At 44.6% G+C, this 11479-nt stretch overlaps 6 protein-coding genes across 6 annotated transcripts; 5 read left to right on the plus strand and 1 right to left on the minus strand.

Moving 5' to 3' along the window:
* Positions 1–444: 444 nt before the first annotated feature.
* On the plus strand, positions 445–1353 carry L199_002731 (uncharacterized protein; the record flags this gene model as incomplete). Its single annotated transcript, XM_064888470.1, has 1 exon — positions 445–1353. One exon carries the CDS (start codon positions 445–447, stop codon positions 1351–1353), a length of 909 nt encoding a protein of 302 aa, XP_064744542.1.
* A 601-nt stretch (positions 1354–1954) lies between these two features.
* L199_002732 (uncharacterized protein) lies at positions 1955–2759 on the plus strand (the record flags this gene model as incomplete). The annotated part of the gene is made up of 3 exons (XM_064888471.1): positions 1955–2224; positions 2302–2580; positions 2658–2759. The coding sequence occupies 3 exons, from the start codon at positions 1955–1957 to the stop codon at positions 2757–2759; spliced, it is 651 nt and encodes a 216-aa protein (XP_064744543.1).
* Positions 2760–3514: 755 nt separating this feature from the next.
* Positions 3515–4168, plus strand: L199_002733 (uncharacterized protein; the record flags this gene model as incomplete). The annotated part of the gene is made up of 1 exon (XM_064888472.1): positions 3515–4168. One exon carries the CDS (start codon positions 3515–3517, stop codon positions 4166–4168), a length of 654 nt encoding a protein of 217 aa, XP_064744544.1.
* Positions 4169–6513: 2345 nt separating this feature from the next.
* L199_002734 (uncharacterized protein) lies at positions 6514–7047 on the plus strand (the record flags this gene model as incomplete). The annotated part of the gene is made up of 1 exon (XM_064888473.1): positions 6514–7047. One exon carries the CDS (start codon positions 6514–6516, stop codon positions 7045–7047), a length of 534 nt encoding a protein of 177 aa, XP_064744545.1.
* A 1003-nt stretch (positions 7048–8050) lies between these two features.
* Positions 8051–8592, plus strand: L199_002735 (uncharacterized protein; the record flags this gene model as incomplete). Its single annotated transcript, XM_064888474.1, has 2 exons — positions 8051–8104; positions 8194–8592. The coding sequence occupies 2 exons, from the start codon at positions 8051–8053 to the stop codon at positions 8590–8592; spliced, it is 453 nt and encodes a 150-aa protein (XP_064744546.1).
* A 226-nt stretch (positions 8593–8818) lies between these two features.
* Positions 8819–10806, minus strand: L199_002736 (uncharacterized protein; the record flags this gene model as incomplete). Its single annotated transcript, XM_064888475.1, has 9 exons — positions 8819–8852; positions 8917–9067; positions 9176–9558; positions 9616–9674; positions 9734–9832; positions 9886–10024; positions 10080–10267; positions 10329–10385; positions 10447–10806. 9 exons carry the CDS (start codon positions 10804–10806, stop codon positions 8819–8821), a joined length of 1470 nt encoding a protein of 489 aa, XP_064744547.1.
* Positions 10807–11479: the final 673 nt, after the last annotated feature.

Here is an 11479-nt window from a genome sequence, read left to right on the forward strand (position 1 = left end):
GATCCCGAAACCCGAGTGGTGATTGGCTTTTGCAAAACCACACAGCTTCGGGTCAGTTACCTTCGGTCAGGAAAGCTCTTCGGCCTTCTCAGTTGCAGATCAATTTGTGAGGCATCGTTAGCCACATCGATGTTTACGTTGCATTTCGAGTGCAATACGAGTAAAGTAGATATTTGTAAGACCTATCCGCCTTCTCACCAGAATAGTTTGTCATGCTGCAAAACACCTTTGTCAGATCGTCTTGCTCCACTCCAGAAGGGATCAACTGCAAGCTATTCCAAATATCAGATACTTCTTTTGTCTCGGGCCTTCTTCGGGAAGTACTCAACAAAACGCTGCCATGCCCCGTTATGACTTATCTTCAGCTACAAATACCCGCTGTCCCTATCATCCTTCCAAAAGATTTCGCTCGCACATTCATCAACAAGCCAATTCAATAGCATCATGAGTGGATCATCACAAGGTAATATCGAACTTATCGGTACCGTTGAGCGTCATGGGGACGCGATACTAAAAGATTACAATAAGGGTGACGATAGTTCGAGAAGCAGTAGAAAGAAGGTTTGTTACGCTGGTAATTGGGATCATGCCCCACATCTGATCATCGTGGGAGAAACGGCATTTAGTCCTTCATCACACGACAAATGCGGAACCGATGTTGTCTTTGTTAAGTCTGATGACGATGGTAACAGAAGGATTTGGGAACGAACAAGTCATGATTCGGGTAATGATATTTGGAAGAAATTGCCCGCCAAAGCTCATTTGGACCTTATCACTAGCTTCAAAGACCAATCCTCGAGCCAAGCATCCGAAGCTGACATCTCACAGCAGGGAGTGATGGACAAAATGCCAACATTGTCGATCACGGATTATCCCGGTCAGCCAGCTACTCTTAAATGGACAGAGACCGGAGAAGAAGAACAAGTGTTGTTATTGGACTACAAGAGGGATAATGTTCCACATATCGCTGTATCTTTAGAAGGTACTGCTAATCAATTTGGATACTGTGCCAGAGGTCAGTCAGCTTATATGGTAGGGTCAATCTGTGACAATTGGCAATTGAAGCAACACACAAATGACGGAAGGTACAGGTGGAGGAAGCTCGAAGGAAAATATTCCATCGAAACGGTAGAAGAGAAAGGGCTGGACCAAACCAACTCATCCAGCCATGTAGCTGGAATAACCGCAGAGCGACGTTTAGAGGAGGAAGACAGAGATTCGAATTACGAATTCTCAGATGCTTTGTCTCAGGTTTCTTCCGGGGACGATATGTCAGGTGAAGAGTCTGAGTTTGAAAGTGCAGTGCGCACACCATCTTCAACAGGGTCCACACACTCTCTACTCGCCGAATAATGGTCTTGATAGATAACTTACCGCCTTTACGGTTTATTTATGCATTATGCATGGCAGTTTGATCAGGTTTCCAAATCTGAAAGGTTGACCATGCTGTTTAGAATTCTCAGTCTCCTTGCCGATCTCCACACCCTCGAATTGTGTGGCGAACCTGGTGTGACACTTGATAATGACAAACGCTCTGGAAGTTGGAATGGCTTCGACGCACTGGAGTCTTGAAGAAGAATCTTGGCTATTTCAAATGGATGAGTCATACTGTACCGGTCATGGCTCTTCCATATTTCCCTGGAGGATGACGCAACAACGCCGTGTCGACGTACTTATGCTCATCCTGTAACTCTTTCAAGAGTCTTCTGGTCATGGAATCTCGCTAGGGGTGAATGGAGGTTCCTTTCAGAGAAAAGGTATATGCCTTCTTTCCTCTCTCTCCGCGCTTTAGTGCGTTTGGGAGAATGCCCTCTCGATGGCTTACAACAGTGAGTAACAAGCTATATAAGGCATGCTTCTCTTTCGATGTGGTATACCCGACTTATCCACCAGAAATCCACCTTGTAGTAACTGGATATCTTCAGCAAATCCAGAATATAGAACAACAAGCAAGATGACCGAACCATCGTCCTTGAAGCCCTTCGATGACGGAAAGAGGATGCGTAGGCAAGACGCCCTCAAGGTCGTCAGTGAGGTCGTCAGTGACGATGTCGATACCGAAGGTCTGAACCCATCTTCAGCTCTGGCTGATATCAGTGCAATGCACTCTAAAACTCTGCAATACTCCAATTGTCTGAGTAGAGGCCTTACAGGACCGCATTCAGATTTCATGAATGTCGTTCGAAGTGGCCTGGACTTGTACTTCAGAGCAATCAGTGACATGGTGAGTCGGACTTTAGCCTTGTTTTTTTTTGCAATCGTTTTGGTGAGGCTCAGCATTTGTTCGCCTCGTGTCATTAGGTCAGAGACGATGCCCAAGCACGAAAATCCCTTCAAATGCACGAGAAGCATAACCATACTGGGACATGGATGGATCCCACGAATGGTGAAAAGACAGTTTTCTGCCATTTGGGCAGATTGAACGAGGTTGATTTCATCCGCGAGGAATCAGTTGGCTTTTCTGTGTCGCTAGGCCATGAATGTCCTAGAGCCACTGTCGCTCATTACGATGAGGAAGATGGAGAACAAACTTTTTGGAGACGAACGGATTCAGATGGCGGTGGTGATACTTGGCAACAGGTCTCTGACGACGCTGACATCAATTTTGCTGACAGTATCCAGTCCGAAGATGGTGCTTCCGACACTGACTCGATAAGAGGAAATTATCAACCTTCCATTCCGACCTGGGTCCTGTTTCTAGTACAGATGCAGAGCAAGGAGGTAACATCTCGGAGGGGTTCAATGAGCTTCGATTATAAGTGAATGTAGACCTGCTCAATTGTATAAGAGGACAAGGCCGTACTGCACTTGTCGATAAACTTATATATGCATACAAGTTCTACCGAATTCCCAGGACATGAGTTATACTTCTGTTCTCGAATGTATCATCAGTCGCATCGCAAGACACGTACGTTATCGTTGTAGCGGACTCGTCGCCACTTGGCTTCACTCGTCCATTGATGGAGTCATGAGGAAACGTATTGAAAATAATCGACAGAGAGAAGCTTCACCATGTTCATCCTTAGATATGGTCTTTATTCATGATAGCATTTCGACCTTCCATTAATTCACAGTATTTATTCATTTCCGAGTCAAACGGGACTTGGTCATTTCTAATCGTTATGTACGATTTCAATATCCCGTGATGATCGGTGATTCTGCACAGAAATCAAATTAGCAATTGCATTGCTTCCTTCAGATGAGCCGGATCGCGCCGTCTTCCTTTTGTTCCATCCTTTCTCTTCGTTCTTTTTCATTTATACGAGCTTCTTTATGTCAATCAATTCTAGGCTTCCCCAGTCTTCGCTCAAAGGATCTCAAGGTTCCCTCCTGAAGGTAATTCCTAATAGCTCGCACGCATTTCTCTTATCCTCACATATAAAATCCCTCTTGAGAAACGATGCCCCCCAAACATTCAGATAACCCACCTTCGTTATCCACTCACACTCTCAGTAAAGCCAAATCATACCAAGCCTATATTAAGCACATACAGAACAAGCATTACATCGCTACCATGAACTCAAAACATCCTTCAAGTGGTGCTGGCACGGTCGATGTTCCCTCGAAATTGGATTTATCCCTTAAGGAACTTGAAACCGCTCTGGATAAGTCTGTCACTCCCATCCAGTCTGTAGACAAAGATTCATACGAACCAACAATGACTCAAGATCAAGTACGCGAATTTTACAGACAGTTCCGTATTAATGATCCCGGATTTTCGGTTAAGTGCAGTACCGGAGATGGTACCGAGCTTGGTGATATCCTTGATGGTATAGTATATGAAGCGGGTGAAGATCAACGTAATTGGAGATCCACTCAAAAGTTCGACCAAGACATCCATGACGCTGGTGGCACCATCGAAGTGGATGGGCAAAAGTACGAGAAAAGAACTTTGACCAATAGCGAGCTTGACATGTCTCGATTAGCTTATTTCACTCGCACCGAGAGGAAGATGATTGAAGGAGATCATTCCAGGGGATGGACCAGCTTGTCTGGGTATCCCATTGACACACTTAATGAGTACCATGAGCTTCTCCGCAAGAAGGTTGCCCCGGCGGACACCGAATTGTGGGTACACATGACGGGGTGGGAGCTCGAACCCTCCGCCCTCAGCGCCACAGAGGAGGGACAAGCCAAAATCGTCGATGAATCTGGTACCTCTGCCTGAAGTTGTGTAACTCATGGTGACGAGAGTCGAAGTATCTAGATATCTCGATATATATCTCTCTGATCCCCCTTTTTTCTAGGCTAAACCTGCTGGTCGGCCGGACAGAAATCATTGTACGTATTGTGTTCGGATTCCGAGAGTCTTCGGGTAAAATAAACCATCCCACAAAATAGCCCTCAAAAAAATATGAAACTGGAAAAACAAACCCAAAAATTCGGAACATCAGTATTGAAAGGAAGAGAAGAGTGACGATCATGAAGTGTATGCTGACTGTGATATAAGTTAGGGGAAAATGCAATAGTCATAATATCTTGTTGATAGTGCTTTTAGTTATAGTCCGGTAGTGAAATGTTATAAAATGTTATACGCTTTTGTGTGCAGTTGTACAGTACATCCGTTAAACGCCTTTCAGCTATACCATTGCCACGACGCATACAATGTATGAGATACAACAGCGAGCATGAATTCCAGTTTGCCACTCATCTCGAGTGGAGAGAAACCCGGTTGTAGGTCAGGTGCCACATGTGGGTCACCGAAGCCAAACCCAACACAACGCATCTGAGATCTGAATATGGTAGAGTCCAGGTATGACCCTCAGTAGCTGTATCTCATCGCTTACAACAGCAAGCAGCTCAGTGGGAAAATCACAACCACCCACAATTGTCTCGATTGGCAACCTGATTCCCCCGATATCCTCGGATTGTTACAAAGGTCGCAATCTGATGCGTCCAACACGTGTCAGCTTTCACAAGTTGATCCTTTGTATGGACAAAACCTCCCCAGAACGCCCTCGGTGGTCTAGTCTCCCGAAGCGTAAGAATTGTCTTCTTCGCCACTGACATCGTGAACTGATCTCACGCACTTTGGGAGTTTTCGAATATCATAAGTAGCTTTTCTATGGACTTGCTTTAATTCACCTCTATAAACTGGTTCTTCTCCCCATCTTCTTTGAGCAAGGTAACAACAGTAAGGTTACCTATCATATCACTGTTTAAAAAAGCTATTCTTAAGCAGAATGAAAAGTCGATCTGCACCAAGCGGCCCTGTCGAGGTGACAGTCCAATCTTCTCGTCCCACTACCACTAGCATCACTTCAAGTGTCGCAGCATCTCTTGGCCCCCCGACCCTGCCTACCCCCACAGTGATAACAACAGCATCAGCAACAACAAATGCCAGTGGCCACAATCTCACAAGTCCAAGTCACACATTCGAAATCCAGCCACACAACCGCAGGGCCATGATGGACGAGGCTCGTGAGGTAGGTCATATCCAGGATGACTGGATTGTCTATATGCGTACGGATTATTCTGGCCAAGAAAGAAAGGTCCAAGATCTCGAAAGGACCTTTGAATCTGACAATGATACTGTGACACATGAAGGTGTAACATACACCAAGGGATCTATCATCCATGCTCATCATGACTTGGAATACTTAGTGTATCGAGCTACACTGGCCACACCAATGATACCAGACGGACGAAACTCGGCCATCTGTGATATCTCCAGATACATCACTGGGACATTTGACGAAAACACTCAGAATTTTCTAGAAGCTAAAAATCCCTTGATAGGTAAGGAACGCTGGATCAAGCTGTCTTCGGAGCAATGGGGTTGACCTAATTGACTGAAGTGTTGAAGTAACAGAAGTGGCGGTCTTTGATCTCTTACTGCGTACATGTTTATAGATGTATATCACGATGGAAAAGTATACTTCGAGGGTCTGGTGCTTCGCTTCTGAAACTACTTTGCTCAGTAAGTGTACACTATGAATAGCAGTTCACGTAAGCTTCTGACGAAGATGAAAGACGAAATGTACCTCTGGGTATTGGACCATGGCTACGGTGAGTATCAGTCGCCACTACTGTATCCACTCTCGACCGCCATCTGAGCTTTGCGTTGTGAGTGGTCAACCATTGTAAGAAGGATCTCGAGGCCGTTTAATCCTTAGGGTGGAGCCTCATTGTATCATCCTTTGTGGTAGAGAAGCCGTCTTTGCCGATAACACCGGAGCTGATCAGTGCTTCGTCCTTTATGCTGATTTTGAGAGCTCCATCTGTCATTTCTCTTCTGATGACAAAGATGATGAAGAACCTTTGATCGAAGTCTAGAAATACATTAACAATGGGCATTGGTCTTGACCTCTTTTGTAGTCAGGGATCGTTCATGAATTCATCTGAACAAGCAATTAATGTCAATTGGTGGGTATATAAACGGTTGCTTCAATGTGTTCAAAACCCATGATTGGAGCATTAATCACATCGTCATTTACATATTATACTCCACTATATTTGTATCTCACATCGCAGACTTTAGTAAAGGGAATAATTACCTGATCACTATCTGAAATGAGCTCGAGAAATTCCAGGAATGGTCCAACCGAGGTCCCTTCCAGCAATGGTAGAGGTACTACTGCAACTGCATACTCAGCTAATCAAACTTCGACCCCTGCTCCTGATACATGGGAATTTCAAGCTGGAACCAGGCGAGGTATGCAGAACGAAGATCGAGAGCTGGGGGATATCCAAGGTGACTGGATCGTACATCATCGTACAGACTATAGCGGCACTGAGAGAATTATCGAAGAGCCAGAAAGATCTTACGACGCTAATACTGGTACGATTACACATGCGGGGACAACTTACACCAGAGGCTCAATCCTGAACGATGATTACGACGAACGATTATTGGTATATAAGACCTCGCTCGACGAACAGATGATTCCTAACGGACAGGATTTCATGATTCGTGATATCTCCGAATACCTTACTGGGACATACAATACTGGGAGATACGAGTATCTCATGGCGAAAAACACCTCGATTGGTAAAGAACGATGGACAAAGATGACTCCTCCAGTTTGGAACGAGAGGCCCCTCTAACAGACGACCCGGTCAGCGTGGGGCAATTCGCGAGCAATGGCAATTTTTAAGATATTTGATACTCTTGTATACAGCGAGTGATGAAGATGCATTATCCTACTGTCGGTTTCTTTTTGTTTGGGTTGAGGTTTTGTCTGAGGGAGTTGAAATGGTGATAGATACAAAACATGGCAAATGGTGCTTCCTGTAGTTTAGTGTGAGAATATCCAAGTGACAAAACATGAGAGCATTGTATAACATCACAGCAGATCGACTCATTCCGCTGGCAACCTGACCAGGAGTCACTCAGTCGGGCTGAACAAATATGCTACTCTATTGGCTTCCAGGGATACAGTGATCCGATTACTTGACCCTCTAAGCCTCTTTGATAGAGCCCTGTACCTCTTCTCAACGAGCCTTCCCCACTAGTTCGACCAACACATCGTCCGATGTTCACGGACGAGTTATCGAGTACCGTGAGTCATTCACGGATGGCACAAATCTCTTCGGTTGATGACAAACGGGGAGTCTCCTTTCATAACATAACTACCGTTACAGTATCTAACGCGAAATATAAGCCCGAGCCAAGTGCTTCGTGAGTCTAGACTAGAGCCAGAAGTATCTCACATTCATATACTTCCTTATGTGCTTCCGGTCAGAAAGGAGATCGTACAGTATTGTGCAGCATTTTGCTCTTGTTTCCCCGTACATGAAGGATCACACATGAACTTCAGAATCTCTTGAGTGATATTATGATTCTGGTTCGTTCTCCTGGTCGGACCATGACTCGATCGAGTATCATGCTGAGTCAAATCATGTCAAGAGAAATAAACATATAACCAAGGGCAAAATAAAAAAAAATCATCGTCATGCTGTATTGCGTTGAGTCAATATCGCCACTACTCGTACTTTTTTATCTTCGAACTTTTCCTGTATTGTCTTTCGACCACCTCTCGATTGTCTTGCTATATACTCACATAGGATTATAAAGTATCAGTCATACATTACCATTGAAAAGGACAACATGAGGGCTACATCAACGGTCTCACGACCACATTCAGAGATCACATTAGATCCAGTAAGTTTTGCCACCTGTCATCCTCCTGCACTATCTCGTTCGGTTGAACGAAAGTCCGAGTACGGTATCATGCTGATCATATCTTTCAGGACATGGGCACTGAACTCTGCTTCAGTGAAGACAACGAGCCATATTGGGATGCCTGTCCTCCCCCACCTCCACCTGATGGGTGGAAATCTGAGTCTGATGGTTCGAAAATAGGCCCGATGAAAACTAAGAAAGAAGCTGAATCATATCTTCGTCGAGAGATGAAGGATCCCTATATCGCTCCTGCTCAACTTTCCAGCAATGGCGAGGATTCTACGATGCCCATGCCTAGTATTTCCCAGCCTTGTGTATTCTTCGAAAGGATCCCTGTACCCCTTTCGGATGATCAGGAGATAAAAGTTTATAGATGCTCGTATGGTGTTGGAAGTATTGTGAGAAGTGATGAGTCAGAGAAGTCGGTCACTTCCCGAGCTCCTTCTGATGCTTTACATAGTGAATGATCCGAGTTGATATTTCAACGCCCGGGAAAGGACTCAAAAAGTTGGGGAAATGATTGAACCCAAAAGTAAAACGAGAAAGGAGAGAATACTTGTTTATTTGGGGACAACCAATGGGTTTGAATCTAGTCGATAGTGAAGTAAATGAGTTATCCGTCATGCATGAATTATATGTGAATCCACTTTTTTGTCTATCTATAGCTCAAAATATGACGCACGCCTATGAATATCACTTGATCAAATTCAGAACGTTGAATGTTAGACTATGCAAACAGCGCGAGATTAGCATGACTCCCGAATAGATCATACTGAACAAAATGAACTCACCAAAATGCCATGACTGCAAAACCGTATATACCCAATGCCAGAGCCCACCATTTCGTCACGCCTCTCTCTTCTCTGAACAATCTGAAATAGAAGAATCCAGGTAAGATGAATGTTATTATGGTTGATCCTGTTGATCCTACAAATCCAAGTACTGCAATGTTAATCAACATCAGCACCCATTCAATCCAACCGACTCAGGTATTATACAACATTACAGCAGCTGAGATAAGGAGGAATTGAATTCAGTGAAAAAGCTCACTGATTTCCAATTCATGTACGTTATACGCAATCAAAAATCCAGCTACCAATATAACGCTCGTTATAGCTACAAATTCAATCTTGCTCATTTCATGTTTATGTACATGATGTCCATGGTCATCAACTTTAGGTACCAAAGGGTTGATTTCGCTTTCGTCGTCTGCATCTTCAGATTCGCTACTTTCTTCTTCCGTGGTTTGGTTCGGAGAACTACCAACGGCATTTCCGTTGGTCAACTTGGCGAGTTTGGGATGTCGGAAAAGACCGTGGGTGAGATGATGAATGGATTGTCTACATGGTAATACTTGAAGAGGATATGATAGACCGACTAAGAGGACGATACCGAGTCGACCGATGGCTATTATCAATGAGGTTGGTGGATACCTGATAGCAACGGCAGGATCAGCAATGAAGCCATTGTCATTGGAAGAAGAGACTCACATGGCAATGACATTACTTCCCACTTTGCTGCCAAATGTGAGATACCCAATTATACCGATCTGCGATGATGCGATGATCAGCTTAAACTGCACTCGAGCGTCCCAAAGTGGAAACTGACAACTTCGTATACTGCTGCGGCTGATCCCATCGAAGCTACAATAACAGTATTCATCTTCTTCTGGTTCTTGTTTTTCAACTCATTGTATATCGGAAAGAGCTATGATCGCCGATCAGCTATCACGGTGCTCAATCTTCGAATAGCTAACTCACATTTTGAGAACAAGTATATGCGAATACTTGTACAGGGAAGTTTGATAGTGTATTTCTACCGAATCTGGCCAGCACAACTTCTCCATGATTTGGTGAAACACCCTTGACGGCGAACCAGCCTACTACTACTAGAACCAAGCTGTTGAAAGACCATGCTCAGCATATACAATGGTGGATTGAGCGCATTGACTTACTATACAACCGTAAGCAGTGCTATCTGACTGGTAAACCTCAATGCGTCCAATGTCCTCAGGAACGAAAGCGGGATGACAACCACCATCCATACTATCAACCAGAAATGAGATGCGAGGAGTATCGAATCTTCAGGCAGAGGATGGTGGAAAACTTTGGACAGCGTATAGCAAACTTGAGGTAAGAGGGTCTGAGCAGGATGAGATCTCGAATCAGTATTATGATGTCACTGCGATGTAAGGCTTACTCACTTTACATATGATTAAGTACGATACTGAGACACCAAAACATTTGATAGCTATAGCCAGCTATACATCCCGACTTCCACATGAGCATCTTGACAGCGCTCGTGCTTCAGGATGTACTCACATCAAACAGCTTCGTTGCCCATCCTTTACCAAAAGTCAATCTCGCCAATTCGTTGAAACTTGCCTTTCTACCTTCATCGCCTGGTCTCGTACCCACCACCGCTGCACATCTACTCAGACAGTATAACCCGAACATCGCTGTCAAACCTGATCCCGCACAAGAGAGTATACCAGGTATCAACCCCATCGATGCGAATGCCGATGGAAATGCTAGGGCACCGGCACCCACAGCGGTATTTGTTAGATTCACCACCGATGAAGTTATCGATGCATGTCCCTCATGTGTGGGTTTTCTATTTGCTGCTCGAGATGAGCTAGGGGTAGACGGCGATGCCGCACCGTAATCTCTTTCCGTTGTCATGTCTTCGTCTTCCTCCTCTTGATATATATTTGTGTCTGATGCTGCGCCAGTAAGGTTTGAAGTAGAGCTATCTGTACGAAGAGGTTGGTAAGGCGGATAAGAGTGGGTTGATCGAGATGATGAAGAGGAAGAGGAAGAGGAAGAGGTGGAAAAGGCGAATGGTGACAGTTTCGTAAGGTGATGTGATTGTGGGCCTGGGCTATCAAAGCGGGCTGGGGCTGGACGATAAGGCGGGATGTACCTGTATATACGAAAGAAGTTTCGGGATCGGGTTGGCTCCTTCTCCCATTGAAGTGCTGCTGAGCAGTGATAGTGATAAGATGCTAGATCTGAGTGGGGAGAGGGATCGTTGTAAACTATAGATAACGGTTTGAGCGTTTTAGCTGACCATCTCCGATACCATCCCATCAAAGGATGGACGCATGACAAATGATCACAAGATGATCGGCTGTCACCGACGGGCGTAATTAGAGAGGAGTTAAAGTGGGTGTAATCAACAAGTAAACACCACAACAGCTGTTGACACGCGCCTTGCTTTGGGATATGATTGTTGTTGATATGAATCAACATGAATTAACCAAACAAAGCAAAATCAAAAAACACAACATTCTAGCTCTTCATAGCGAGAAGAACATGTATCATAGCTCACCAGCGAAACCATCAGCGAAATAGG

The sequence above is a fragment of the Kwoniella botswanensis genome, chromosome 1 (genome assembly GCF_036426115.1).
Source record: "Kwoniella botswanensis chromosome 1, complete sequence".
Taxonomy (NCBI): domain Eukaryota; kingdom Fungi; phylum Basidiomycota; class Tremellomycetes; order Tremellales; family Cryptococcaceae; genus Kwoniella; species Kwoniella botswanensis.